General features: G+C 41.4%; 1 protein-coding gene and 1 non-coding gene across 2 annotated transcripts in view; one reads left to right on the top strand and one right to left on the bottom strand.

The window, feature by feature from the left end:
• Positions 1–646: 646 nt before the first annotated feature.
• USP9X (ubiquitin specific peptidase 9 X-linked) overlaps positions 647–25,910 on the bottom strand; it is a 131,824-nt gene continuing 106,560 nt past the window's right edge. Inside the window, exons 37-45 of the mRNA XM_020783881.3 lie at positions 25,620–25,845; positions 24,700–24,829; positions 18,339–18,524; positions 16,756–16,976; positions 14,364–14,452; positions 12,097–12,253; positions 7,238–7,450; positions 3,787–3,882; positions 647–2,234 (exon numbers count right to left, since the gene is read on the bottom strand). Of these exons, the coding sequence (XP_020639540.3) occupies positions 2,100–2,234; positions 3,787–3,882; positions 7,238–7,450; positions 12,097–12,253; positions 14,364–14,452; positions 16,756–16,976; positions 18,339–18,524; positions 24,700–24,829; positions 25,620–25,845 (1,453 nt within the window). The 3' untranslated portion in view covers positions 647–2,099. The remainder of the gene's footprint in view (positions 2,235–3,786; positions 3,883–7,237; positions 7,451–12,096; positions 12,254–14,363; positions 14,453–16,755; positions 16,977–18,338; positions 18,525–24,699; positions 24,830–25,619; positions 25,846–25,910) is intronic.
• Positions 13,541–13,696, top strand: LOC140706132 (U1 spliceosomal RNA). Its single transcript, XR_012085855.2, has one exon. It is a non-coding gene; the product is annotated as a U1 spliceosomal RNA (small nuclear RNA).

The raw sequence follows: 25,910 nt of genomic DNA, 5'->3' as shown, positions 1-25,910 counted from the left end.
TTTTCCAAGCTGAAACAACATTCTGTCTTTCTGTATGCAAAGATTATCAATATTTAACAACAACTGGCCCAGGAGAGTATGAATTGATGAAGAGCTAATACAAAAAACAGGCTAGTATTTTGTTTAAGCCAGTTCTGAACATACCAAATACATGGGAAATATTTCACTCAATGTTGGCAACCAATCCAATTAAGTACTACTAAAAATGCAATAGACAATTTGAATATTAGAGAAAATTTGGAAAGGTAAAGTAACTGCTACATAGACTATTTAAAATGGATTAAGACTATCTCATATCAAATGCAAAAGAACATAATTGTAATTTTTTTACTTTGTTCATTTCAACTATAAATCTTCAGTTTGATAAGCAGCATTTTTTGTATTAACTGTAAAAAATACCATCAAGCTTGTGCTCATTAAATATATATGTATATATAAAACATACAAAAAGTACAAGATAGTCACATTAAGAAACTATTACAGTTTTCTTTTTTTTATTCTTTGTCAAGGGTCAAATTTCTGTCCAAATCTCAATGTGATTTTAGTTCCAGAATTCAATATAACGCACAGAATTCAATTACCTGTGCAATCTGTTGTTGTTGTTGTTGTTTAAAAAACCACACACACACACCACAGGACAAAATGGTCTTCTTAAATCAAATTCTATTTGTGAATTCAGCAAAATAATTTCTATAAAATAAAACAGCAAATATTTAAATAGTATAGGGTGGGCTGTATCTGTTTTGCAGGGGTATTTGGTTTTTTGACAAGTTCCAAAATAATTACACACATTCAAGTTACCAATTTTAATTTAAATACAGTATTTACCGATGCGTTCCTAGAAGTCTTTAAACAAATGCTTACTCCGGAAAAGAGGCCTCAGATTTGTATTTGACTAACCAGTAGTGTGTTGGTTGTTTTAATGATCAAACCCTGCTTCTAAGGTTAAGATTTCTCTTACAATGGATAAAGAGCTAAGACAATTCTTGCTTTCAAGTAGAATCGTGAACGAGCAGAAAACCAGCAAGTTAACTTGGTGCAGTGGCACTCACAAGTATTGTGTGATTTTGTTGACTTCCACTTCACTGCAACGCAGTAGAAAGGAAAGTGTTAGAAGTTTATCAAAGAAGCTCTACCAAAGAAACAAACAAGCACACCAAATACAGTCTATTATGCTCCAGGCATCCTGGCATAGCAAAAATTTGCATATTTGTTTTAAATCTTTTAATTTCCTATTACTGAAAACTAAGTGTTCTTTTTATCCCACCCAGAGACAAAACTGTCAAACATCAGATGTGAGGAACATATGTGCAACTGAAAACCACCTGTCTGTCACATTGCCCGACCCTCCCCCACCCTGTTTATTTAAATCTAGATGTCAGAAGAAAAGGCTCTGAATAAACACAGTTGTCACTTCAGGACAACGGTAATTTTTTTTTCCTCACTGGCTACACTAACCTGGTGTGAAGCCATGCTAAATGTTACAGCTTAACTATAGCTTCAAAGTGATTAACCTAATACCAGAATGAAAAAGGCAATGAAAAAGACCTAGAAACAATATTACATCACCAATTTTTCCACATCAACCAAATAATTAAAAGTTACCAGTCATTACGTTGCTCATAGTAAAATTGACTCCAGTGGCAGAGAATCACATGAAACTAGTTTTCTGGTTGACATGGAGAGGTTGACTTTTTTTGGGGAGAAGGAGCTGATCCAACTGCCATTAGGCAGGCAACACTGGTTGTAGAGCGCAGCAGATATATCAAGAAATTAATTGTTGTAGATCTGTGAGTCTCATCAAGACAAAAAAAAGTTTCTTGCTTAAGAATTAACAGTCAAACATTAATATACTATATACACCTTTGCCATTTACACATTAGCATCAGGCCATTTATTACAAAACACTATACACTTTCCACTGCAGGCAGGTTATATATGGACAGCAATTTTCTGCAGATAAGACAGTGAATAGACTCTTCACTCCATGTTGATTAGGAATAGTTTTTCTAAATATTAGCCAGACACAGAGAAAAGTTGGACTGTAAGGCCTGGGTGCACAGTCTTGATGGAGCAAGTTAACTATATGTGCATTTCCACTATTCTTTCGTCTGAGGCGGTGAGACTTCTTCACTGCCTTCATAATTTTCTTGTGCTCGTTGGCCAGTTCGCTGAGGGTTGTTCATATGATGTGCTGCTGGGCCTGTATATGGTTGTCCATGCACATGGTTATTCTGTAAGAGAAAAAATGTATTTTAAGAATACTTGGTTTAACTTTTTTATTGTTCTAAGAACAGGTTGGTGAACTGGCCAGAAACAACATTTAGATAATTTCTAGAAGGATGCATCTACCTGTTAAATAAGATTGGAGATTAAATAAATTGCATTGAAACCAGAATGTAGTTCCGGTTGGTTACATCCAACCTCATGTGAGATCTGAAGCAAGAGGAAACTGAAAAAATGCTATCCAACTTTTGTGAAGGCCTTTGATTTAAGAAGTCTTCAGAAATGAAATGCCAGAAAGTAGTTACTAGAAGCAGTAATTGTGAATGATTCTTTTTCCAAGAACAGATAGAATTTTTCATAAAATAATTTTCATTTGGATGCAAATCATCATTGTTTATAGAGCTGCTGCATCCAAAGTCAAGGTATCTGTGATGACATCCAATCTCTGGTAGAAAAGGTGGGTGGGTGGGAAGAATCTGCATCAAGTATGTTAAACCTGCTACACATCTATTAAAGGGACCTATACATATACATTCATTTATCTTAGTGCAATGTGAAGCTGGATCAATTCTCTGACCCTTGAACTGAAATTTGCCACTGTGCATGTTAGGAGGTGAAAAAGCCAGCTCTTGTGAGACAATGAAAACACCACAAACTAACAGATAATGGAGCTGGTGGATAAAAGGTGACTTGACTTTGAGAGGATTGGGTCTATATCACTTACCAACTAGTTTGCTGACAACATCAGTAAACAAAGCAAGATGATGGCAAATGAGCAGGAAAGGAAATCAACAGATTGATATATAATTAATGATAGAGAAAAGATAAAGGAACAAATAATGCAATTATAATTGTCTATGATTCTCAAAAATGACTAGTGCTGGGAAAAAAAAATACTATTTTCAGTTTCAGAATTAATGCTAAATTTGCAAAGGCATTTCACTTATAAGGCAGGTTTAATCTTGTGTGTGTGCACTTTGAACCTGAAAGCCTGTACTCATGAATCAGATATCAGAAATCCAACATGTGATCTATTCTTGAGCCCACTAAGAACCACAGAATGAGTTAGGTGACATTATACTTGAATTATACCAGAGTGCAGAATCAGGCTTCAGTGTTGGTTAAGAAAGCATTTTAATTTTCCCCCCATAAAGTTAGTATTTTTCAAAGAATGCATTTGCTTTTTAAAATGGTCCCTCTTAAAGCATGAACTGATGATTATCATGTTCCAGGAATTTATTTTTATTTTGTAGACATCTATGAACAGACTCAAGTTCTCTTAGTCACTGTGGAAATCACTTAAGCTAAGTAGAAAAGTTAAGGAGTACTCATGTTGGTGCTCAACAAGTTCCTTTAAAAAGCAAACTTGTGTGTCTGAAACACAAGGCACGAAAAGGCCTTCTGTCACAATACATTTTGTTACATATTAATCATGACATACACATCCTTGTGTCTAAAGGAATACAGGTAGCAGTGTATTTCTAATGAAGCTGAAGCAAAGTTTAGTAGGACATCAAAATGAATTTACAAAGTTTCCCTTCAATTTAAGTCACTTCTCACCTGTTGATACTGGGAACCAGGTGAATGGGGATACAATGGAGCATCTTCTGGTGGAGAGGATTCATGCTCATCAGGGGCATCCGGATCATCTGGTTCCTAACATTGAAAACAAATCTCATTAAAACATTGTATTTTCTTTATTAGCAATCAACATTCCCAACTTAAGTGTATTACAAGTGAATCTTATGAAGAATTAGAAGCTGGAGGTATGTGAGAACCCTCTATTGGAAATAAAGAGGAGAGTGATAATCAACTTCTCTTATCTCCCAAAGGGATCACTTGGAGTAGAGAGGATGAGCTCTTCAAAGATCAGGCCTAAGTATGTCTAGCCCAATATTTGATTCACTGAGTAGCCAACCAGATGGCTACAGGAAAAACAAGTGGCGTATGCACTAAATAAAACCCAGCCTAAGAGGTACAGGTATTCTTAAGCCACTCCCTCCAAACATACCATCAATCCAGGCCAGAATACTATGTCACTACAGAAGGGAAAGTTTCAGGACTGCATGTTGTTGTTTAGTTGTTAAATTGTGTCCAACTCTTTGTGACCCCATGGACTAGAGCACGCCAGGGCCTCCTATCTTCCACTGCCTCCTGGAGTTCAGTCAAATTCATGTTGGTAGCTTCGGTGACACTGTCCAACCATCTCGTCCTCTGTCATCCCCTTCTCCTCTTGCCCTCACACTTTCCCAACATCAGCGTCTTTTCCAGGGAGTCTTTTCTTCTCAGGATTGCATAGGCTGCAGCAAGTTCTGCAGCAGCTCCAAACCTGAGTAGCAAGGCAGGCAGGGCTCTCTTTTGTCTGCGTCTTGCATGCAAAAAAGGGAAAGATTCCTTCATTTGTTAAAAGAGTGGATACGAAAGGACATGAATGTGCTTTTTTCCTGCTTTTTTCACAGTTAGATTTTAATGAAAAGACAATAACCTTCTAATTATATTGAAGATTTGTGAATGGATAATTCTCACCGAGAGGGTGTTTTGGCTGTCTCCTTTTAATTTTAATGAATCTTTTTTGCATATGTGAGAAATGCCCCAACCATGAAGAAACTCATATATTGGTTGAAATCCCGTAGTAAGTCACTACCCCAAAGAAGGGCAGTGCCAAAGAATGCTCCAGCTACCGTACAATTGCACTATTTTACATGCTAGCAAGGAGCCTCGTGGCACAGTGGTTAAACTACTGTACTGCAGCTAAAACTGTGCTCACGACCTGGGGTTCAAATCCCAGGTAGCCGGCTCAAGGTTGACTCAGCCTTCTATCCTTCCAAGGTCGGTAAAATGAGTACCCAGCTCGCTGGGGGGGGGGCAATGTGTAGCCTGCATAATTAAATTGTAAACCACCCAGAGAGTGCTTGAAGCGCTATGGGGCAGTATACAGCAGCACACTTTGCTTTGCTTTGCTTTATGCTCAAAATCCTACAAGGTAGGCTTCAGCAGTATGTGGACCGAGAACTCCCATAAGTACAAGCTGGATTTCAAAGGGGCAGAGGAACTCGAGACCCAATTGCTAACATGCGCTGGGTTTTGGAGAAAGCTAGAGAGTTCCAGAAAAACTTCTACTTCTACTTCATTGACTATGCAAAAGCCTTTGACTGTGTCAACCACAACAAACTATGGCAAGTTGTTAAAGAAATGGGAGTGCCTGACCACCTTATCTATCTCCTGAGAAGTTTATATGTGGGACAGGAAGCAACAGTTAGAACTGGATATGGAACAACTGATTGGTTCAAAATTGGGAAAGGAGTATGACAAGGCTGTATATTGCCCCCCTGCTTATTTAACTTATATGCAGAATACATTATGCGAAAGGCTGGCCTGGATGAATCCCAAGCCGGAATTAAGATTGCTGGAAGAAATATCAACAACCTCAGATATGCAGATGATACCACTCTGATGGCAGAAAGTGAGGAGGAATTAAAGAACCTCTTAATGAGGGTGAAAGAGGAGAGTGCAAAAAATGTTCCGAAGCTCAACATAAAAATAACTAAGATCATGGCCACTGGTCCGATCAGCTCCTGGCAAATGGAAAGGGAAGATATGTGCTCAATGGAAGGACAGATTCTGAAGCTGAGGCTCCAATACTTTGGCCATCTCATGAGAAGAGACGACTCCCTGGAAAAGACCCTTATGTTGGGAAAGTGTGAAGGCAAGAGGAGAAGGGGACGATAGAGGATGAGAGGGATGGGCAGTGTTACTGAAGCGACAAACATGAATTTGACCAAACTTTGGGAGGCAGAGGAAGACAGGAGGGCCTGGCGTGCTGTGCTCCATGGGGTCACGAAGAGTCGGACAAGACTTGATGACTAAACAAAAAAGTCACAACCAGCGTGGGCCCACTGAATCAACTGAATTTATGGAGGCACTGACTCCATCCTTACTGATTCAACAGGCCTACTGTAATTGCAACTGGATTTCAGCCACTGTTTGTGGGTGACTATGTTCCCAACATCAATACGGTCTACTGTCACAAAAATCGCACCCTGCTTTTAACACAATTCTACTAAGAAGCCTACTGCAAGGTCATGTCCACTCTCCATCACATCCAGCATGATCAAACAAATCTTATAAATGACTGGATTTTGAAGCAACTGCACTCCCTCCCTTTTTCTGATAGGAAACCAACAGCAGCTCCTCCTCCTTTTTAATAATTTCAGATCACTTCAGTCTCTGCATTACACTGTATTCTAACTTTCTCCTTCCTTTTTCCTGCTTTTCATCATGTCTTTTACAAAAACTCAATCCAACAAATCTGAAATTGTTGCGGTGCATCTGGGACAGTTAGTCCCAATTTACATTGGAGCCAGTTTTGAGCAGCATCTGGATCAACACAAATACACCAAATCAACTCAGAATCTGCTGTTTGGTCAAAGCGAATGTACAGCTTGTTATGACAAATGTAAATTGTAATTTGAGATAATGTTGGCTACAAGTATTACAAATGTCAGTATCATTTTGGAAGTGCAATGTTTGCAAACGCAATTAGAATTAGAATTGAATTCTAATTCAATGTTTTGTTCAGCTACATTTTGAAATATTAAGAATTATGAACTAGGAATTTTAATAACTGTATATTAAAATAAAGTGCCAGCTACCATGTCTACTATATATAAGATTTACAGACTAGAATCCTACTGATGATTTATGCATACATAAGTTAAATCTCATTAAATGACAATGGCAAATTACTACTAACGAATGAGGTACCAGGTCATATTTCTGGTTATGTGCCCAGTGCACAACCAGGAATGCAACCACCACTTTGTTAAGCAGCACCTATCTACAGCCACAGCAGAAGCAATTTCACTTGTGCACACACATGAAAACTACCAGCAGGACTGTGACCACTGTTGACTTCTAACTTCCTATAATATATAGGAAACGTTACAATTTAAGTAATCTGCCCTACAAATTAACATCATAAACTAGACTAAAATAAAAGCCGACTGCTTACCTCCTCTGGGCACAGTTCACAAGCCTTGGCAAGGGTCATTCTTGCACTGTGTGATCTCTCCAGGAAGTAACCATTTGATGTTTCATTACTTTGAACTGGTGGAGACCAGTTGTTATATGTATACTGTGGATTGCCAGTGTATGGCCTGCGTTCAAGCTCATCTCCAAGCCACTCTACTGCCCAAGTCCATTTTCTTTTCAAATCGCCGTTGCTCTGAATGGATTTTAAAGAAGTAAACAGTTCAATATTTGTAAATACGTTCTTCAAACATCTTAGTCCAATATCATTTTTAATAGGGATTAGTATTATTTATGTATTTTATTTAAAAGATCCTTAGTCTGCCTTTCTCCTAAAAAAGGATCCAAAATGGTTTACATAATTAAAAACACAAAATCAAAAGCTAAAAACAGTAATTTATTCAAATATAAATAAGAAATTAATATTTTTAAGTGTTAGATAAAAGCATTACTAAAAACAGATTTTGATAGTGTTTTGATAGTGTCCTATTCACTACTCTGATAATTTTTGTAAAAATCTAGTGGAATCTTTTTTCTTTGAGGGACTTTGCCATTTTGTTCATTTTTTAATAACTATGGAAAAAAAAGTTTGATTCTGCAAAGTTTGCTTTAAGCAAGATTCCCATAAAGCCCATCCTTTTCACGAAAAGATTTCTGTTTTTAATTTGGGACGCTAAATTATTTTCAACTCAATCAAAGCAGAATATATATGACAACACCACACAAACACTGGCTGAGATTATTAATACTATTTGTTTCATTTCTGTTCCACACTTCCACTACCAGGTTGTGCTCAAGACAGCTTATCATGATGAATTTCACCCACAGATTAAAATCAAATACTGTAATACCAAACATTACTAAAAAAAATTTAAAATCAATTGTTGAGTATAGCTATCACCACAAAAAATAAAAAATAAAAACAAAACAGAATTATGAGACAATTTTAAAAGATGTAGAGTGGTGCCTCGACTTACAAACATCCCTACTTACGACCATTTTGAGTTACGACCAGCTCCTGCAGCAAAATTTTGCTTCTACCTGCGACCGGAGCTTCCACTTATGAACGGAAAAAGGCAGGGGGAAAAGGTGGGGAATTCAAATTTCTAACTGTAGGTGGCAACAAGGCTGCATCTTTGTAGCTCTTTCGCCCCAGCAGTTAGAGAGTGCGATCAGAGAAAGCTGCCTAGTAAGGTAAGGTGCTGTTTTCTGCTTTTTAAAAGCTTCTATGTGTTTTTGCAGAGTGGTTTTGGGCTGGGGGGTTATGTTTCTGTGCTGTGATGGATCTTGGGGGGGTTGTTTGTTTTTTGCTTCCCACCCATTTCCAATGGGTCTTGGGGTTTTGGTTGTTTTTTGGTCCCCCCATTTTGTTCATGCTTTGCCTTTTCCCCATTTCCATTTGTCTTGCATGCTCTGCTTGCTTTTCTCCCCCCCCCCCCTCGGCCAGAAGGGATTAATCGCGTTTCAGATGGGTCTTGCAGTGATTTTTTTGTTGCTTTTTTTCCAGCTGGAACAGATTACAGTGGTGCCCCACAAGACGATTGCCTCGTGGGATGAAAAACTCACTGGACAATTGGGTCCGGCGAGGGTTTTGGTGCCTCACAAGACGATTGTAAGTATGGCCCTGTTTCACAAGACGAAGCCCTGGGAGGCTTCTAAAAGTGGTGCTTTGCTGGAGGGGGGGCGGTGTGTCCACTCCCGCCCCCTCCCCACCTCACAGCTGATCAGCGCAGGGTGTCAGAAGCTTCTCCGGGCTTTACCAGCAGGTAAACAGGCAGTAGAAATGCACCGTGGAAGTCTCTGAAGCGGCGCTTTGCTGGGGTGCGGCAGGGTCAGCCCCCCCGCGGCAAAGCGCCGCTTTCAGAAGCCTCCCGGGGCTTGTTCAGCAGTAGGAAAGCACCCGGGAGGCCTCTGAAAGCTGCACTTTGCCTGGGGAGGGCGGGGGCACAGGGGGGCGGGCCTGCCCCTGCCACACCCACACCCACCCAGGCAAAGCGCAGGCTTCAGAGGCTTCCCCAGTGCATTTCCACTGCCTGTTTACCTGCTGGGCAAGTCTGGGGAAGCTTCTAAGACCCAGCGCCGATCAGCTGTGAGGCGGGGAGGGGCTGGAGCGGAGAAGAGCAGAAAATGGCTGTCGGCTCTCTGCTGGGTGCCGGCTCTGAGCTGTTTGGCGCTCTTTTTCCTGCTGTTCTGAGGCTACCAAGGCAGTGTGAGCCGGACTCAATCTACAATCTACACGTATGTGATTTTTTTGGGGGGGGGCTTTCCCCCCATAGGAACGCATTAATTAAATTTCAGTGCATTCCTATGGAAAACCGTGCCTTGCAAGATGACATTTTCGCTGGACAGCATTAACCGTGGAATGGATTAATTTCATCTTGCGAGGCACCACTGTAATTGCATTTCAATGGGAAATGGTGCTTCGACTTACAACCATTTTGACAGGCCCATCTTCAGGAACGGATTAAGTTCATAAGTCGAGGCACCAGTGTACTTTCACACCCTTCTCAAAAGCAGCAAGAGCTGAAACTGGCCGAAGCTTGGTGTGTGTGTGTGTGTGTGTGTGTGTGTGTGTGTGTGTGTGTGTGTGTGTGTGTGTGTGTGTGTGTGTGTGTGTGTGTGTGTGTGTGCGCGCGCGTGCGCATTTCATAGTCGGAGACCACACAAGAAAAAGCCCTCTCCTGTGTGCCTCTGTAGTGGCTGTTATGCTCAATAGGGCCTCTGCTGAAGAGCTTTAACATCTAGACACCTTCCCACAGAAAGCCAGGTTTTAGCTTCAAATGCTAAACAGCAACTAGAATTGGGTTCCACAGGCAACTGGCAACCAAAACATGTCTTTCAATATTTAGGTCAAATGATCTTGACAACATGTGCTAGTTAGCAGCTTAGCTGCTGCATGCTAAAACAACTATCCTGGGCTATCTTCAAAGGTAGTTTTAAATACAGCAATTCATAGTTTTCATACACTATGTAACTGAAGCACCGTTGACTTTGTCAGGTAAATTATGAGAAGTGTTTATCTGGTGGACCAAGTAAAATTGAGCAAAGGTAGTCTTTGACAATTCTGACACCTGGGAATCTTGGGATAGCACAAACCTAAAGAGTGTTCTCAGTCTACATACCTGATCTGTCAAAGGGGATACAATCTCTTCTAGAACAGATGAAATCCCTGTCCTTAAGCCTGACTTTCTTCTGATTAGCAGCACCTCCATCCTATCAGAATTTTATTTTCAGCTTGTTCACCCTCATCTAGCCTACTATTGAGCTCAGGCAGTGTTCAAGGATACTGACCATTCCCTTACTATTGGGTGGCAAGAAGCAATGGAGCTAGTGTAATCAACATATTGGTGGCTCCTCACTACAAAGCTCTGAATGATTTATCCCAGGGGCTTGGATGTAAATAAAGGTAGTATGGTACTACCCCGTGGGACAGCACATGTCCCACAGGGTGATGGAACTGAACAGAGTCACCAGGACTACCTTTTGCGAATGCCCTGACAAAAAGCATCAACATCACTGTAATACTGTGTCTCTTATCCCAAAACAAGATAGACACTGTATCAAGGTAAATGGTACTGAAAAGAGGCAGCCCTTTTCTGTAAGGAAGTACTCATTATTTACCAACTGCTCACTCATACCTTGCCCCTCCTAGTTAATTAAAACTGCTAAGTTGACAATTATGTCATAATTAAGGGATGCCCTTGATGATGGAATTATTCCCATCTTGGCAGATTTGAATAGCCAAGAGCAATGGTCAAATACGCAGATGGAAGCCTTAGCCATTCTAAGCACTCTGTCCACATCCTCAAGTGTTAAAAACTGAAAAAATCCTAGCTAACCAAGATAAGTGCTTGCCAAAGTTACATCAACTTGACTTGGTCTAATCCCTGATGAATGCCTTGCACAGTTCAGACAAGTTTTGTTGGCCTGCTATAAGCAAATGTGATGAACTTTCTCAGCTGCCCTTTTCAATACACAGTACATTTTCAACTGAATTATGGCCTATTTGTGGTCTGATTCATCCCAAGATATCTTCTAATAATGCTTTAGCTGCTTTTCCTCCTGTTTCATTGCCCTCAGACTTCTAGTGAATCAAGAAGTAGAACTGGTTCTACAAATACAGAGGAAACTACTTATGAGTGGTCGTGTTACCTTCCCAAGCTACTTCCATGTTCCACAGACCAGTCATCAGTACCACCAACAAATGAAGTAGGAATCCATCTGGATCCATCAGATAACTGGTGTGTGTCATCTTAATGTGCCCACCTCCATGGAGAGACTTACACCAGCTTCAGTTTAAAACTGACCAGATAATCTGCTTGTGGCAATAAAACCCATTGCAACCCTGCGTCCTTTACATCACCAGCACAAAATACAAAACCCATGACCCTGCCATGTGTGGCAGGCCAGCTACTAACTGGAACAGATCCATGGTAATCATGGTAGAGATGAAATGCTGAGCCACCCATGAATCAGTGACCTCAGCAAGAACGTTTGTTCCCCAGAACAGTTCAACATCACATCAGATATTACCCTGGACAGCTCAAGAAGGGAGGCTATTGTGCAGCAGAATAGCAACAGATTCCCAACACTGTCTAAATCACTCAGGTACAACAGTGTACTTTCAAAACTGGCATACTGCTAGATAGAACACCTAGTGAGATTATTATAGACTACAGATGCTCCACTTCCCTACCCTCCAGTCCTCGTCTGCTGTACCACGGAGCAGTTTGCTTGTCTGGGGTTGGTGGGACTAGTCTATCTTCTCTTGACTATATCTCCATAGTACCTGCCAAATCAGCACCCAAAAAAAAAAAAAAAAAAAAAAAAAAAAAAAATTACCTGTAAAATCTGGTAAGCTACAGGACAGTTGCTGAAGAGAGCCACCATACATTTTATACACTGGTAAGCCCGTTTTTGATAATGATTCTTGGAGCGCTGAATGGTATCAAATAGCCCATCTCGGTCATCTGGAATTCCTTTAAGCGCATTGTGAATCCTGAGGGGAAGCCAACAGACCAAAACATCAGATTTTCACAAGTAAAAATGTGAAAACAAACACAACTGGCATAGACTGCTGTAATACTTTCAATTAAACGTTGGACTGAAGTCAAAGGATCTGTTACTATATGAACAAAACAGGACTGTAAATGCTGTTAAGTTTTGGATTTAACAGCTGATAAAAGTGAATATAGTTTTGAAACTCAAGAGATGTGCCAGTCCCCATTTACTTTAGGGCCAGATTTCACAGCCAGTAGTGGGCTCCAAGTCTTCCTTCCAGAGCCCCCTGCAATTTGCCGTATTTTTTGCTTCATAAGACGCACCTGACTTTAAGAAGCACCTAATTTTTAGAGGAGGAACACAGGGAAAATATATTCTGAACCAAATAGTGTAATAAAATATTTAATAAACTATAACAGAATAACATTTGAACCATGTAAAGTAAACAGCAGTCAACAGTGGCATTAATATAGACCATTATCAGCCAGTGATAAGACCTATACCACTCTACCTATATTTTACATTTCCTTTCATCCACCTCCTCCCCATGCTTATAGAAATGTCTCAATGACAGATGAAATTGTTGTGCAACTCTGCCCAGCTACAGCTCAAGCCTATATTAAGTTAGAAATGGTTTGTCTGATTTGGCACTGCATTGAGAGGTCCCTTTTAGTTGTGTGGAGGATAAATAGTGGAATTAAACTATTTAACAGCTGGTTTTCCTTATTTACTTTAGGTTATGCAAAAGAACAGCAACACAAAGCTTAACCTGATCCCATTCACCAGCAGTAGCACATGCTCAGCATAAGACCAAATCTCCATTTTCTGACATAATTGAATGTTTATAGCATGCAAGGCACAACTCAAATGGAGCACCTTTTCAACCAAGCACTAACCCCAAACAAACAGCTTTTAAACTAAATTTTACATTTTAAAACGACAATACCAGGCAGTCCCAGGTCTCTCTCCCAGCAATCTAACTGCTTGGACTAGCAAGGAAGCAGACAAGCAGCCTCTTCACTAACTGAAAGTTTGCATTTCTCCGCTTTCCCTGCCTTCCCCGCATATTAGGTATGCTAATATCTGTGCACTGGAGGATTGTGGGAGAAATATCCAGCCCCTGATAAAGGTCCTGTGGGGCACCCCAAAGCACTGAAGAGCTCTCCTGGCCTCTTTCGGGACTGGGGCTGTGCAGCCCTGTTCTGATAAGGAGGTGCAGCCGGGGGTCACCATGCCTTTGGGGGACAGGGCACAGAAAGGGGCAGGAGTTGGAGGGAACATTCCAATTCATACCTAGCAGGGGAGATACCATTATTGTAAATGTGGTTTTCCCAGGGTAAGGCTCATTTACTGCACTTTGGATGTGCTAATCTCTGTGATTTCCCCAAATGTGGGAAAAATCAACTGCCTAAGTGGGGAACTACATTTGTGGTTTCCCCTGGTCTTTTTAGAATTAATCTTTCCCCTTTGGTCCTTGGCTGTTTTCACTTCCTGCTGCCATAGGCCTGTTAGTCTTGCTGATTTTCCAGGTGGGCTGCAGGAAGCAGATCCTGGGAAGCCAGCAATGCAGAATGGTGAGGTCCAAACAGCAAGCAGTCTCTGGTGCCAGTTCAGAGGCCTCCCAGCATGGCAGTGGGAGGCTTCTGGGTGGTGGTGGCTGAACCCTTTTTTACTGTATTCACTCCATAAGACGCACATGCTTTCCCCCCACTTTTTTGGGGGGGGAAGTGCATCTTATGGAGCGAAACATACGGTATGTGGGTTTCTTTCCTGCGCTTCAGCTCCTGGCCAGTCATGACAGGCAAGGTGGGAACAGTCTTCCTGGTGAACCAGAGGGAAAACATCTTCACTCATGGCTTCACCTCAATTCAGTCTATATTCCAGGATGACCTCAGTAACTATTCCACAGTATCTCAGACTCTGTTTTATCTTCTTCATGATACACACCTCGAAGTGTTATGCTGCTCATAGCCTTATTGAGCATGGCTTAAGATAACTTGTTAACATGTAGCTGAAACATGATACTTCCTTACTAAAATGCACATGAGGCCTTTCACAAATTGCATAATTTGAAAAAAAATACTGAATACAAGAACTCAAATGCTAACCTGTGAGTTTGCCATGAGTCTTCAATTAACAAGATTTGCAGAAGCAGATCCAAGTAAGGTCGAAGTTCATATGTGTATGAATATGCAACCTTTAAAAAACAGAATATGAAAATATTAACTTATACATTCTAATATTCTAAGTGTGCAATACTTAATAGTATTGATCTAATCCAGATTTCATTGGGCTATAAAAATCTGTATGACAATGCTATTCTGTTCTAATACTATTTTTACTATACAATAGTTAACAGAAAATACTTCTGTTTGGGAATTAAGATTTTATAACTGGGTGATTACACATCTTTTTTGGTGGAAAGTCATTAATTTGTTTTGTTGTGTTTCACAATAAATACTTGAACAAGACTGACCACACAGTGTTCCTTATTTGAATACCCCTGATCAGAAATAATGAGATAGAAATGTGAAAATGCAGTTAGAAATAAGGCATTTCGTGTATTTAATTAATCACATAATGCTATTTCCAAAACTGCATATACAGACATTGAGTTTATCCATGTTACACCAAATCAGAACCAAAAGCTTTGGACTCATGTATTCTATTTTCCCATCTTGCCTGCTCACAGATTTCTTTGGAATCAAAAAGTAATCAAACAAGATGCATGATGAGGAACAGTCAGAAAAGGCAACTGGTGTTCTAAAGTCAAACCAAGGATTTTTTCTGAGGAAAATAGTGAAAGAATTTGCCAGCCATTTTAGAAACCACCAAGTGTACAGGATTATGGCAAAAATCTTCTTCTTAGGCATCCTTCAGCCTCGAGAGACTATGGTAACGTGCTCTGTACGGAGGACTTGGAACAGCATCTAGTGTGGCTGAAAAGGCCAATTCGAGAGTGACAATCCCTTCCACACTGAAAACAAATACAATCTGTCCCCTGTCTAGCTCCCTGATTTTGCTGCTCCCGAGACTGCCTCTTTGCCTCGGCCTGCTGACAAGGGTCTCTTCAAATTGGGAGAGGCCGTGATGCACCGCCTGCCTCCAATCTGAACGGTCAAATGTCAAGGTTTTCTATCTGCTGAGGTCCATTCCTAAGGCCTTCAGATCCTGTTGGCAGATATCCTTGTATCGCAGCTGTGGTCTCCCTCTGGGGCGATTTCCCTGCACTAATTCTCCATACAGGAGATATTTTGGAATCCGACCATCAGCCATTCTCACGACATGCCCAAGCCAACATAGACGTTGCTGTTTCAGTAATGTATACATGCTGAAAATTCCAGCTCAATCTAGGACTACTCTATTTGGAACTTTGTCCTGCCAGGTGATAACAAAAATGTGTTGAAGACAACGCATATGGAAGGTGTTCAGCTTCCTCTTCTGCCGTGCACAAAGGGTCCAGGACTCACTGCAGTACAGGAGTGTGCTCAGGACACAGGCTCTATAGACCTGGATCTTGGTATATGCCGTCAACTTCTTATTCAGCCATACTCTCTTTGCGAGTCTAGAGAACATGGTAGCTTTCCCAATGCATTTATCCAGCTTGACATCTAGGGAGAGAGTGTCAGAGATTGTTGAGCCAAGGTACACAAAATCATGAACAACCTCCAATTCTTGTGTGGAGATGGTAATAGAGGGACGTGACTCCATGCCCTGGCCCATGACTTGTGTTGTCTTCAGGCTGATTGTTAGTTCAAAGTCTTGGCAGGCCTTGCTAAAACGATTCATGAGTTGTTGGAGGTCTTCAGCAGAGTGGGCAACAATGGCTGCATCATGGCAAAGATAATATATTCTGTTTCCCAGTATTCCAAGTTTAAAATCATCACGATGCTGTTTGGATGAGCTTATTAGATGAATATATACAGGGCCTCAAGGTGCCTCACAAAATTATTATTTTTAAACAATACAACTAAAAATACAGTAAGTTATAATATTAAAATTCAATTAAAGATGTGATATTATTGAAAGACAACTATCTTAAAACAATTTAAAAACAGAAACAGAGGAGCAGCACATTTCCCTAAAACTTCCTTTCTCAGGCCCGTTCAGCTAACAAAGGTTTGCCTGAAAATAAAGGTCTCTGTCTCATGACAAAAAGACAACAGAGAAACCACCACAGCCTAGGAGCAACCACCAAAAAAGCCCTCTCTCATGTCCTTGCCAGACATGCCCATAAGGCTGGTGGGATGTAGAAAGGTAACTTTTCTTTTGAGGTTATCTAATACAGAATGATAGTTTTGTGTTGTATTCAACATAATACACTGTAAGTCTTGCCTACATATGGCGACAAGGAATGTGAATATTTTGTATAACTGAAGTGAACAATATTGTTAAATGACCTGGGAAAGAGACTAGCAAAGCATAAAAAAAGAAATAAATTTTGCATACACGCCACTTCAATAAAATGCATCCACTCCTCCGTTTTTCTCCACTTCTTACCTGCCAAAGTAGTTCACTTAGGACTGTTGATGAAAACTGAGGATTCTCCCAACAGCAGAAGCGAAGTAGTTTGATAGTCTCTTCTGAGTTACTGCAATCTTCAATTATTTTTTTCACATAACTGGTACGCACAAACAAAATGTCTGCCACATTCTGCTGAAGTGGCATTATTGGCTGTGATAAGTTCGGATCACCATAGGGATTGCTAAGGGGCGGATTACCTAAAAAATATTATTATTATTAATTACAGAGTACCACATCTTTTAGAATTGTGTCAGGAAATATGTTAATGGTAAATTCAATGTATATATTAAGTTAAATAATTATTGAGTTTAAAAATCTCTATTGTGCAGGTGCTTTCCTTGAATTAAGCACACCTAATACACAAATTAATGTAAAACTATCAAAACTGTGACTGCAAAAGTGTGGAATCTGGTCATGTAAATCTTGATGTGGGGAAGAAGAGGAAATACTGTTTTAGCATTGACCATTATCTGCAGACTGCCATCAAACCATCCATCCTGTTGATCCTTTCACCACTCATGCCTAATAAACCCATACCATAATCATCATAGTTCTTAATGACTACACACACTGTATGGAATATAGGATCACATATCTCTAACTGTATTTATAAATCAAGTAATTTTAAGTAATATAGAAGAAAAGTAAGGGGAAAGGAGCAAGCATGTGCAATAAAAGAAAATAGTTTCCTCATTCAGCTAGATTTATATTGATCTGATGTATCCTCCTTATTCTCTTTGGAACAAATCAAACAGTGTTACTCTAACACTGATACACCTTTTTCTGCTTGAGATACTCTTCTGGGATGCTGTTTTTCCATGAACCATGGTTTTGCAGCTACTTGTTTAGGCATGTTATGGCTTCCAATGAGCCAAGATTTGTCAGAAAAGACAATAATGCTGGGAAAGATGAAGACATCAAAGAAAGAGGAAGACCAAACATGACACTGATTGACTCATTAAAGGAATACACAGCATTTAATTTGCAAGACCTGAGCGGGGCTATTCATGACAGGACCTTTTGGAGACCCCTAATTCCTAATGGCATCACTTTAGTCATTAGTCAAAAGCAACCTGATGTCATGTAACAACATGGTGTTTCTTGTTGGGAGGCAACCACCTGAAGAACTTTTCTGGAATGCTGGAAAAAGAAAGCTGCCTCTTTTTAAATTTATGCTGGGTCCCTGTTCTCTGACTGTGGACAAGACATCCCCTCTGAAGAGTAGATTTCAAGCTCTTATGCACTTCAATGAACACAAGGAAGACGCTGCCACCATTTAGGTCTAAATCCAATGTAATGTTAGTGCTGGCAAACTGTACACTAGAGAATTCCATTGCTATTTTCAGCTGAATGAATGACAGTGTATTTATTTTTGTGTTTTCTACACAGCTAGTGGTGCAAATGAAGATCATGTTGGATTTCCCCTAGGTCCACAGTCCATAAGAGATGGACTGTGGACTATACACGTAAAGTCACTTGTGCTAGCAGAATGACAACTCATCACACACATTCAACCACAACTTCCTACATTCTAACTTGAACTTTAAAATTAACCTTACCATTGATAGAAGACTGCATCCGTGATGACACATTGCAACAGCGGATTAGCTGAGATACTACTGTGTATAGTTTCCCCAGTTCAGCATACTGGTATTTTATTGGAGGACCCGGGCCTTCATCTAGTGCCACAAGCATAAATGTGGCAGGTACATTTAGTTTTAAAAGCTGTGTTTTTTCTGCTACACCTAAAGGAGAAGGTAGTAAAAAAGAAAAATAATCAGAGGCGACTGTAAGTATATCCTAAGCTCTTAAACCAAGCAGTTACACTATGATTTTATACATACTGAACTGAGTGCTTAGTTCGTCAACCAGCAGTCAGAATCACTACTGAGCAAACTCTTTCGGTGCAAGAGAAATCTTATATCACAGAAATGTCAAACAACTTTAGTTTGTGCATTGTTAATTAAGTAAAATTACTTAGAGCTCTGCCACTGGTCATAATCTCATGTTCCTGTCAAACATGTTTCACTGGGAAAAACATCTAGCAAACAACTGATTAATCCACATTCTAGACATTTATCACACGTCAGAAATATTTGTAAAAAATCTTGAGTTTTTTAAGTATTGAAAAGACTGCGCAACTCACCTATACGGACAGTTCCACAATTACTGAGCTTGACTTGCAGCCTAGGTATAGCACCTATATACTGTGCAAAAGCTCAACAGGACTATAGGCAGAGTGGGGGATAAGAATCTAACCAATCACAGACTGAGTTAAACTGGATCTAGGAGCTTCCTTGTTGGTTAGAAAGACTGGAGGTTATATAACCCCTTTTCACCTAACGCTTAAAAGCTTCTATGAACCTGTGCCTGTTGAAGATGGAACCAAATAATTGCCTGGAGCCTTAAAAAAATTATAAAAAATGCTAAAAAACAAAATGCTAACAAACATTTTCCGTGGAGATAGCAGCTCCTGAATCTGCTTTTCCAATACTACAACTGAAATTTTAGATAGTGCAGGGGAGGGGAACGACAGGTTACCTACCTGTAATTGTAGTTCTTCAAGTGAACCTCTGTGATTCACACTCTTGGTAATCCGTGAATGAGCAGAGCCTCATTGGAAATTCTAGAGCTTCTGCGATAGCAAAAAGATACATTACTGCAGACCCCTCCCCGTTGGTATATGTACCTTGGTGCCAAGGCTCTCCCTTCAGTTATGTCAACTGCCGCATACAAAGAACAGGGCGTGACAGAGGGGAGGCCGGTTCAGGATGTGTGAATCACAGACGTCCGCTTGAAGAACTACAATTGCAGATAGATAAACTGTCATTCTTCTTCGTGGCCTCTGTGAATCACACTCTGGGTGACCTAACAAGCTGTCTTAGCCGGAGAATGGTGTCATGCCAAGGTAGATGACAACACAGCGCACCAAAAAGCAGCAGCAGCCTACAAATGCATCTCCATGGGAGTTTTTTCCTACTCCTGTGCAGGAATAATGTTTGCACCTCTGGTTGTTCCTGGAGGCAAAGAGGTCTATTGTGGGTGTGCCCCAACACTTGCACAGTGAGAGAAAGACTGATTGGTCAAGTTCCCACTCGTGGGCTTGGGACTCCTTGGGACTGAGCAAGTCTGCGAGGTTGTTGTCCTGACTTGCTATATATATTGCTGTGAGGCATATGTGGTGGGCTAGGCAGCACTCCCAGAAGTCCACAGCTAGATAGAGGAGGCTTGGAGAATGGGTGCCTCCTTGTTTTAGAATATAGTACATTGTAGTCATATTGTCCATGGCTAGCTGAACCATTTTGCTAGTAAGGTGGATTTTGAAGGCTTTGCAAGCTTTTATTACTGCTAGCAACTCCAGCTTGTTGATGTGGCAATTTTTCTCTTTGTGACCATTGTGCTTGAATCTGTAAAGATTGGTGGTGAGTATCCCAGCCGGTGAGGCTGGCATCTGTGGTAACTTGGATTTGTGGCTGTTGAAAAGGCCATCCCATCGTTAGATTTTGGGCAGAGTGCCACCAGGTCAACTGGGAAGCGAGTTCTGGAGTGACTTGCAACAACATACTGTATGTGGTGGATCTGTCATGGGGTTGAATGAAACCAGGAACCATGCTTGAAGTGACCCTCATTTTGATGGGAACGTGGGTGCCATAGTGGCAAGGACACGTTGGACTGTCAGTGCAGATACAAGCGCGTGGGAAGTAAAGGCACTGAGTAAGTTTAGTAAGTTGGTACGCTTGTCTGTTGAAAGGAAAGCCCAAGCATGTTTTGAATCCAGGACTGTTCCTATGGAGTGAGCTAGCTTTGCAGGCTGTAATTTGGACTTTTGCAGGTTTACTGCCAGGCCGAGATCCCTGAGGAGGGACGGGGTGAAGGAGATGTCACGTTGAGCTTTGTGATGTGAGCAAGCCACAAAGAGCCAGTCGTTGATGTATGGAAAGATGTGGATCTTGTGAAGTCTGAGGTATGCTGCCACAGGTGCCATGGTAAAGACATGGAGGACTGTTGCAAGTCCAAACAGAAGTCTTTTGAATTGGTAAGCATGAGCTCCTAGCTGGAAGCAGAGGTAACATCTGTGAGAAGGGTGGATGGCGACATGGAAATAGATTTTGGGCAGAGTGCCACCAGGTCAACTGGGAAGCTATTACTGTGAACTAGTCCTTTCTGCATAGCAGAGGGTGGACAGACTCAAGAGTAACCATACAGAACTTGGTGGTAGTGATGTACTGATTTAGCTCCCCGAGGTCGAGAATGGGTTGGAGACCACTGTCCTTTTTGGGGACGACAAAATAGCGAGAGAGAAAACTTTTGTTTTCTTGGTGTGATGGTATTGGTTCTATTGCGTCTTTCAGTAATAATGCCTGAATTTCTTCTTGCAGAGTTTGGGACAGAGGTGTGGTGATGTGGGACAGAGGAGGAAGCTGGTGGAACTCTATGCGGTACCCGCTCTATATGATGGAGAGGACCGAAGAGTTTGTGGTGATGTCCTCCCACATAAGTGTTTCCAGAGGGCGGGAGGGAGGTTGTTTTGAGGTGGTAACAGAGTCTTGGCCAGCTTGATGTCAAATGTGCTATTTGAGTTTGAGGTCACTGCGCCTGGTTGCCGTCTGTTGATGTGGTTCGGCACAATAGGATTCCTGTTTGTAATAAGGTATGAAGGATGTCTGCCTCTGGGGTTCTTGTTGGAATTTGTGGAATGAATTGTAAGGGCAGTGCCAATGGGTATGCTGAGGGCGCTGTTGGTAAGTAGGATAAATGCCCCAGCATCGTCCGGCTGCTGTCCTTTTATTTTGGACGTTCTCAAGAATATCGTCCATCTCTGCATTAAAGAGGCCTACATCATCGAATGGGAGGTCCTCGATGTGTGCACATGTATCTTTCGCTAGGCCAGGAGTTCTAAGCCAAGAAAAATGGTGAAGTGCTACAGAGGTGGCCATCGAATTAGATGTAGTGTTGATCATGTGTCTGGCCGATAACATTTTCTGTTGTGCCACTGAAAGGCCTTCTTGTTGAAAGGTTTGAGCAAGTACTTTCTTGTTCTCTGGTATGGCATCAATGAACGTAGACATATTGTCCCACAGAAAACGTTGATAGGCACCCATAGCTCCTTGATAATTGGCAACCCTCATTGTAAAGGCTGCAGAGGAGTAGAGCCATCTGCCCATAGAGTCAATAAGCCTGCTATCTTTATTGGGTGGTATCAGGATTTGTCTGTGTTGAGAGTGAGATTCTGATGGTTCAACAAATATAGTTAGATGCTGGCTCTTTTTGTAAGAAAATAGCACCTGGCTTATGCACCCAATAGAGGTTGTTGATGTGTTTCGACACTGAATGTGAGGATGCTGGCTTGGTCAAGGAACGGCATGCTGTACTGAGAAGGGATGGTATCCTGTTTCCCCGAAAATAAGACCTAACCTGAAAATAATCCCTAGTGTGAGTTTTCAGGATGTTCATAATATAAGTCCTACCCCAAAAATAAGCCCCAGTTAAGTGAAACCCTGCCCTCCACCATTGTGCAGACACCAGAAGACGATGACATGACTGTATTTGAATACATGTAGATTGTTGTACATTAAAAAAACACCCCTGAAAATAAGCCCTAATGCATTTTTTTGGAGCAAAAATTAATATAAGACCCTGTCTTATTTTCGGGGAAACACGGTAGCATGGAACTATGGACCAGTGTTGTAGCGTCTTTAGAGATGGGGCCATAGAGGTGATCCGCTGGTTCGGTCGTGGGTCTATGAATCTGGAGGTCCAGGGACTTAGCCATACGGACCCTTAGCCGGGCGTACATTTGAAAATCCTCAGCTGGAGATGGAGGATTTGTGTCTGCCAGATCTGAGTCTGGGGATGTCAGCAATACTGATGGCGTTCGAGGTCTAGAGCCATGTTCAGACTGTTCGGGATCGTGCCGTGAGTCTACTGACTGTCAGTCGACGTCAACATCAACAGGCTGATCTTCGAAGTATTGCTACCAATTTCGAGATGCCAATGTCAAAGAAGTATCCATGGATAGCTATTAATATCAGGGGTCTTCAACTAGTATTGACATCAAATGGACAAGGGCTGATATTGAGGCTCTTTGGCTGCCACGGAGACCATGGTGCATACATGGACACTGCTACAGTATGATACACTGTATCATAGTGCTGGAAACAGCTGAATAGACAGGCGCTGGAAACGCTGAGCGGGATGAACACTTGTGGTCTTCCTGATGAGCCGGGAAGTAGTAACTTGCCGGCGCTGAAAACATGTTAGGAGCCGAGGAATATTGGTCGGCTTGCTTGGACCTTTTCGGTGCTGGTGGATAAGCGGTCCCAAGCATCTCAGAGTGATCATGTTGATAGGACTGCTTCAACCTCAAAGCCTCCATAGGAGGGACAGCATGTTGTGGCCACACTCCAAGACCAGGAAGAAAAGCTGGTCGATGATGTTTAGCGGGCTGTTCTGTCAGGCACCAATCGGGCAAAGAGCTGAGCGTACTCCATTTTCGTGCACGAGAGCAAGCAGATGCTCTTAGAGGCTTGATGGCTTTCCTGATGTGCCAGAGGCCAAAGTGGTAAGCCTACAGGGGCACAGCAGGACACAGTGTCTCATTGAGCTTCAGCGTCTGGTAGAGCAACTGATGAGGACGTGCTCAAATAGCCTGAAGACTGATGCGGGCTGTCAGGAGAGGATGTCAGCTGGTTGACCTTCTGTTCCCATTTGGGAGACTTCAAGGGAGACTGTTGATGAGGTGCAAGTGATTCATCATCTCAAAGGGAACCGACACAAATGAGATCTCCGGACTCCAGAGGGTGCAGAGTCCAGGAGATGGCTGGAGGAGGTTTCGATTTCAATGACTTAGCCTTCTTTGGAGGTGAGGGTTCAGGCACCGAGGAAGCGTCTGTGGACCATTTCCTCTTGGGTTCAGCCTTTGATATAGAGGATTTTGCCTTCGACTGTTTAGTTTTTTGAACTTGCGGGACCGTAGAGGTGGAAGGTATGGAATCAGATTGGGAAGGGGGAGGTGCCTGATGGTGTTTCGCCACCTCGGAGACTGCCTTGTCCATAGCCTTAGCATGGGATATGGACTTACAGGGAGGTTGTGTGATGGGATTAGTCAGCTGGAGAGATTGCTCCCAGAGCTGCAATTTATGCCTAGAAAGGCAGCTGCAGAGGACTCTGTGTTTCAAGTTCTTACAATGGAGACACGAAGTTTGATGAGTTTCTCCGAGGCAAAAAAGGCATTTGGCGTGGCCATCAGAGAGTGGAATCTTATTGTTGCAGGTCACACAGTGTTTAAATGGACCAGAAGAGACCATGAACCGAAGATTGGTTTAAGGAGTTTGGGAGGGGGGGGGAGGAATCACTTCGGCCTTATGGCTAGAGTGTATTTCTTCTAGTTTTCTACAATATATAATTGTTTAAATTAAGGAATGAAAGTAAAGAATTAAGTAACTTTCCTTTTCTTTTGCTTTCAGCTTCTCCCAGAAGGAATGACAGAGGCTCTTAGTGCAGCAGTTGAAAGAAACTGAAGGGAGAGCCTTGGCGCCAAGGTACATATACCAAGGGGGAGGGGTCTGCACTAATGTATCTTTTTGCCATCACAGAAGCTCTAGATTTTCCGATGAGGCTCTGCACATGCGTGGATTACACAGAGTGTGATTCACAGAGGCCACGAAGAAGAACATATAGTGTATTCGCAAAGGCTTTCATGGCCGGGATCTAATGGTTGTTGTGGGTTTTTCGGGTTCTTTGGCCGTGTTCTGAAGGTTGTTCTTCCTAACGTTAGGAAGAACAACCTTCAGAACATGGCATAAGAACTCAAAAAACCCACAACCACAAGAACATATAGTGTTTAAATATGAAAAGCAGATTCTTATTCTTTGTGTTAATGTTAGCAAAGCCTTTAGGATGAAATAAATAACACATTACCTAAATTGGCATACATCACAAACAAGTTGAAATATTGTTGCAAATGACGCCCATGCTCAGACACTTCCCTTCTAAGAAGATTGAGTACTGCTCGCAGCAAGTGGTCACTCAAACTTAAATTATCATAGGCCTAGAAAACAAAATTTTTGTCAATATTAGCTATTTTTATTGACTGAAATGTTAGTAGAACATAAATTAAATCATTTTGTCAAGGCATTAAAAGTTCCAACTAGACTTGGATCAAGATACAAGGGCTGGAATCCTGCTGCACAATTTTATGCCATGCAACAGTGATGACATCATCAACTATGGACATTAGGGAGGAATTAAATATTTCTATCCCTTTTTAATGCTCTCAAATAACTGCTAATTAGGTGGGACTGGCAACAGTAACTTTCACTTATTAAGGGGCCTCTTCCTCTATTCTGCAGGTTGTAAAGGCTTACCCAGGATGAAAGGGATCCAATGGGTTCCCTGGAACTGGGAGGTGTGGAGGGGTTAATTCCATCCAAATGGCCATGGCTGATTACGTCATCACACTTGTGTAGCATGAAGTTGTGCAACAGGATTCTAGCCAATGAAATTTTTAAAATGCTTAATTAAAAATATGGATGACACCAAGTTCCTGTTTACTGTACTGAATTCCCATCATTAAACTCCCTCATGTTATGCATGTGAAAATACATAAACGAGGGACTACTAAACTTAGTCATCACCTTGGTTTCTCAAGGCTAAACCAACTTGGTTATGAACTTACATTTCAACTCAAAAGCCTCAGGAAGAAATTCAAGACCAAAAGTCTAAACTAACATTTTAAGATCAGTTAAGCTCCCCTTATGTCCAGGATTACTGTTACAATATTTTATGTTTATAATTTAACAGCTCTCAGATATTGCATTCTGGTTACAGGTACAGCTTACCTGACTAGAAGGTCCAGGTGAAGCAAAAGGTGAAGGACATGGTCCATCTTGTAATGAAAAATGTGCAATAAATACTATAAGTTTTGCAAAAGCTCCCCTTACTTCAGCACTAGGGCATTCCAAAAGGTATTCAGAGAAGCGGTTTGAAACATTGAAAAGGACATTGTGTGCAAACCAAAAACGTACATTCTTGCTGTGACGAAGGAGAATGCATAAAGCATCATACCTGGGGGAAAAATTAATCAATAGTATTAAATTTGAGAAGATAGTGCTGTGTATTTCAATAACAAT

This window comes from Pogona vitticeps, chromosome 3 (assembly GCF_051106095.1).
Source record: "Pogona vitticeps strain Pit_001003342236 chromosome 3, PviZW2.1, whole genome shotgun sequence".
In the NCBI taxonomy this organism is placed as follows: domain Eukaryota; kingdom Metazoa; phylum Chordata; class Lepidosauria; order Squamata; family Agamidae; genus Pogona; species Pogona vitticeps.
Note: the sequence above shows the minus strand (reverse complement) of the source record. Positions and strands in the feature narration are given on the sequence as shown.